General features: G+C 40.5%; 1 protein-coding gene across 2 annotated transcripts in view; it reads right to left on the bottom strand.

Moving 5' to 3' along the window:
• The window catches only part of LOC138015626 (voltage-dependent calcium channel subunit alpha-2/delta-4-like), a 58,364-nt gene that overhangs the window by 19,079 nt on the left and 34,285 nt on the right, over positions 1-5,000 (bottom strand). For both annotated transcript variants that reach the window (XM_068862710.1, XM_068862711.1), the window contains exons 11-14: positions 3,915-3,965; positions 3,701-3,787; positions 2,955-3,083; positions 1,232-1,313 (exon numbers count right to left, since the gene is read on the bottom strand). In XM_068862710.1, coding sequence (XP_068718811.1) covers positions 1,232-1,313; positions 2,955-3,083; positions 3,701-3,787; positions 3,915-3,965 — 349 coding nt within the window. The remainder of the gene's footprint in view (positions 1-1,231; positions 1,314-2,954; positions 3,084-3,700; positions 3,788-3,914; positions 3,966-5,000) is intronic.

The following is a 5,000-nucleotide window of genomic DNA, read 5'->3' as shown; positions in this document are numbered from 1 at the left end:
AGGGCACGAAATTAACGTTTTTTGGCAAGGAGCCATCTGGCTCCTAAATTTTCCAAAGTGGTCGCCAAGGCCAAAAAGTTAGTAGCCATTACAAAAAAAAAGATAGTTGAAAAAACGCATTAATAATACAGTAATGTCAAATGGAAGGGTTTGTGTCTGCGCAACCAATTCAAAGGGATAAGTAATTAATCAAACAAAGGTGCCTAGGCAAGAGGCGTCTTGGTTTGCAGTCAGTATTTTAAATAACTCTTCCCAATCACTGTCACTGCTCATTTTAAATTTAAATCAAGCCAAATGAGAGCATGTGGAAGGTGTTGCCACGGTTGGAAAAGTACGGAATTTTGTGAGCCCGCAATATGCGTTGTTAGCAAAAGGGACATTTCACCTCACAATATACAACGTAACATTTGGAAAATCCAAGATGGCGGATGTTGACATGTTCGGTTCGTAACATTCGAACCTCATCGTTCGCGCCGATTCATCTACTTTAAAGCTTTATTTAGTTGCAAAAAGCATCAAGATAAGATATACAAAACCCAAAGAGTTCTGGTCGCCAACTTGGCGACTAACTTTTGAATCTTGGTCGCCAGCACGATAATTTTAGTCGCATTGGCGACTGTATTAGGCGCAATTTCGTGCCCTGCCAATATCCATTATTTGAAAAGAAAATTAGTGAATGCCTTGCATCAGTTTACTATGGCCAAGATCTAGTGGCAGTGTTACCAATAGTACCTGAAGATTTATCCTCATGAGCATGGCCCACAAACCACAACGGTAATTTGTGTGTTTCTTTTAAGTACATACATGTAGAACAGGCAACACTGACTTGTAATACAAAATGTACACTTCTATCTTTTCAGCCTTTGCCATCAAACACTTGCCAATTTTGTCCCATATTTTGAGACGTGTAAACACTGACCATAATTATGCCAGCGTCTCTTGACAAACTTCCCACAGCACCAGGTCGCCAAGCCTTCACAAGACACATTCTTAAAAAGCAAGTACCGGGTATGCTTCCCATTGCAACAACATTATTATACTCTGAGTGACTGTTTTAAAATGCTACGACATTTTTTTGAAGTACACAACAATTGTAAGTCACGTCATAGGCATGTTTTCAGCTTGTCGCATGCAACAAAAATTGCACCGTGTAAATCGGCCCATAGAAACAGTATGTACAGTACACACATTGAGCAACTCAGCTTAGAACTATCAGCCTTGGGATTCCTACCTTTGTAATCACTGCTTATCTTTTTCAATGGCTGGTCAGTGGAACTTTTTTCTCTTCCCACAAGATAAGTAAACACTCTGATCTACAGACAAAAGAAAGAATTTAGTTATCATCCAATGCATTTAATGAACTCCACAACATAATGAAATGAGTAAAATTAATTAGTCGAGGCCCCACAATGATTTAATAACACACAGTCAAGCCCATCCTTTCACTGAATATCCAATATTTCTTTAATGGGCATGCATTTTATAATCTATACTTGCAAGAATGTATAGAGCTTGTAAGATGTTAATTTTTTTAAAATCAAAATATCCCCAGAAGCTGATAGACTTCACTACTGGCTTCATGTACATGCTATTAATTAAACAGCCTCTTTTAGGGATCACTCCTTTTTTCACGACAACTTTACGAGCTTGTGATCTCAAAAACTCTATAATTACAATTTGCAGTAATTTAATTGTACCAGCAAAAAGATCATGAGGGGAGCAGGGATGGCGCAGTGGTGAGAGCACTCGCCTCCCACAAATGTGGCCCAGGTTCGATTCCCGGACCTGACACCATAAGTGGGTTGAGTTTGTGTTGGTTCTCCTCTCTGCTTTGAAGGTTTTTCTCCAGGTTCTCTAGTTTTCCCCCCACAGCAAAAACCAACATACAGCTGATTCTAGTCAACGCCCACGTCGCCAGTGGAGGGTAGGTGCCCAGGAAGCCTGGGGGCTGCAACCGCAGTCACATCCCCAAGGCGCTAGAACACCCGACTGGCCTGCCCAACCCGCAACCAAGCCACGAGCCCCCCGCGCCAGGCCCCCCTAAGGCACCCGTCACACTTGAGCCAGATAGCTCAGTGGAATAATAATAATAATAATAATAATAATAATAATAATAATAATAACACACACAAAAAAAAAAGAGCACAAAAAAAAAGAAAGGGGGGGAGAGGGAGGGAACGCCGAGAACCACTAAACTCCTAAACCGACTCACAACGCCACGCCAACAGAGCAACAAACACGCTGCAAGCACATTGGACAACGCATGCACTACGCAGGAATACCGCTGAACCATGTCAGCCCCAGGGCTCCCCCAACCTAAAGAGTGCTGCAAACGCTACAAAAACGCATAACAACGCTAACAAACGCCTGCAAAACGCTACTGACCGGACTAGCTCCCGGTCGTGAACCATGTAACTATAACAAACGCTACAGAACGCAACACAACGCTGAACAACGCTACCAGACGGCCAAGACACTAACAACCGCCTGCAAAACACTACTGACCAGACTAGCTCCTAGTCGTTAACTATGTTAAATTTTATTTAACTATATCTGGCTGTAAGCTTTGTTCCAAGGTCACACATGGACCCTATAGCGGTTGCCAGAGGCGCCTTTGTATGCTTTTTGTTCGACCTTGTTGAGCTGAGTCGTTGCTGTACTTGCCACAGTGATTAGCTACAACAATTATTATTATTATTATTATTATTATTATTATTATTATTATTATTACTATTATTATTATAATAAGACAGAATTTAGGCCTTCAATAGTAAACCAACAGAGTGCTTGAACTGTCACCATCACACTGACCAGATCCCACCAAGGATAAATGTGAATCTTCTCCTCAAAAAGATTCATCCCTGGCAGTCGCTGTAAGCATGCTACAAAAAGCATCATATTCTATTAATTTTTAAAATATTAATAGAGAGAGTGAGGACATCCCACTGACAAACCTTTTTCTCAGCATTCATTTCCCGTAATAAATCTGAGGTAGTTTTGGCTTGTTTTTCCTCAATTCCATCAGTGAAAAGAATGATTGCTTGTGTGCAGCCCGAAGATGTTGCATGTCCTATTCGATTCGACTTTTAAGGGACAAAGATGTTGCATACAAGTTAGCATAGTTAGTCAAGTGGTGATTAGAGTTCCTGCAATGCAGTTCAAGCTGGTTTTTCTTTAGCTCTAGGCATACATGTAGTAGTGTACGTAGGTGTTAGCACGTCACACTCATGACCCCCGGTGTGCAGGTTTGAGGCTTAAAGCTGTCACCATGCTGTTTCCTTAGAAGAAAACCAGTGATGGACTAGTATCCCATCCAAGAGAGAGGACTAACATCACTAGATCCATTTTTTCATACCAGAGAAACTGGGAATTTAAGCCCTGGCCATTTGAGCCCTATGTCAGAGTGACTCTAGACCCACCTTTGCTTTGAAGTAGTAGTGAATGTGCTCAGATGACATCAAAAGTTACCAGCAGCCATGTTGAATGATTGAAGTACTCAAAATGGCCAATGTTTTTTACGTTGCACCATCTTCCCTAAATTTGTCTGTTATAGTATCGTCATCCCACTTTTTAAACCACATTAAACTATTGACACCACACAATTTCCAAATCAGCCAATTTGTTTGAGTACTCTGATTTGGCCAAAAACATGATAACACATTATCCTCTGTGTAAAACATTTCTCAGATTAAACCTTTACCTTCAGCAACTTTATAGCAAATTGAAATCCAACACTTATGGCAGCCACCCCACGGGCCTTGAGCTTTGGAACAAAGTACTTCAAATACTAATAAGAAAAAATTTTAAAAACAGCTAATAAGTAGAAAGCAAAAAGGATGCCCATGCACTGTAATAAAAAAAAATTGAGATTGATTGATGTATTATAATATTGTTATTGATAGAATACTGTTTACCTTTTTGTTCTGTTGAGTTGCCTGCAGAAGGTGGTTTGAGCAGTTTGCTACCTAAAAATAACGTAAATCAACAGCAAATTTAGGCGCCGTCCACACATATCCAGATTCGTTCTAGTATCCAGGGCTCTTCTATGACTAATGTCAACAGAGTATGTGCAATCAGGCGTGTGAGGTTGGTGACTTTGTAAGAGAAGAGCGGAGGTTGACATTGACGGCTGCCCACTTACCCGGGGCAACTAAAAATTTCATCAGGGCAACTACGTTTTGGATCCTACAGTAGGTGCCCAATCGGGCAACTGAAATTTTTTTCTGAAAGATGTAAGCTAACATGAAAAACCCAGAAACTTTCTATTCTTAGATCCAGCTAATTGGTACCTTATAGGGAGAAAACTCAAAGCAGAGATTCTGAATAGTTATTTTCAAAATGTGACAGAAAGCCTGGACATCCAACAGTACACTTCTTTTGAAAATCAACCACAGTTGTCAAAATAATATTCCAAGGAACTGGAATCAATATGAAGAGTTACAAAGCAACTGGTCATGACCACATACCACCACATGCACTCAAGGTGTCTATTCCATTTCCGACCATGCAGTCACAGTTCTTCCAGCAATGTCCAAGATCTTTGAACATCTTATTCATCAACAATTGACAGTTCATTTTAAAGGAGATTCATACAGAAAATAAATTATCATGGGTGCCCGATGGCACTCCTTGCATCCAGAAGGAACTAGATCTTGATAATCATAACATTATCGGCACTGCAGCCATTGATTTAAGTGAGGCCTTTGGCTGTCTACCACATGACTTAATTCTAGAAAAACTTAAATTCTATGGCTTAGCTAGGTGATCATGCGCTAACTTCAATGCGAAGCTATCTCTCTCCCGGCCATCAAAGAGTAAAGCTTCCTACCACCTTCTCCACGTGGGAAGGGGTGTTTAGAGGAGTTCCTCAAGGCTCTGTCTTGGGTCCAACATTGTTTAATATTTTTATAAATGATTTGGCATCTGCAGTAATTATGCGGATGATACAAATGTCCATTGTTCCAATAAAAATGCATGTGCTGTTGAAGACAACCTAAATA

Source organism: Montipora capricornis, chromosome 9 (genome assembly GCF_036669925.1).
Source record: "Montipora capricornis isolate CH-2021 chromosome 9, ASM3666992v2, whole genome shotgun sequence".
NCBI lineage: Eukaryota > Metazoa > Cnidaria > Anthozoa > Scleractinia > Acroporidae > Montipora > Montipora capricornis.
Note: the sequence above shows the minus strand (reverse complement) of the source record. Positions and strands in the feature narration are given on the sequence as shown.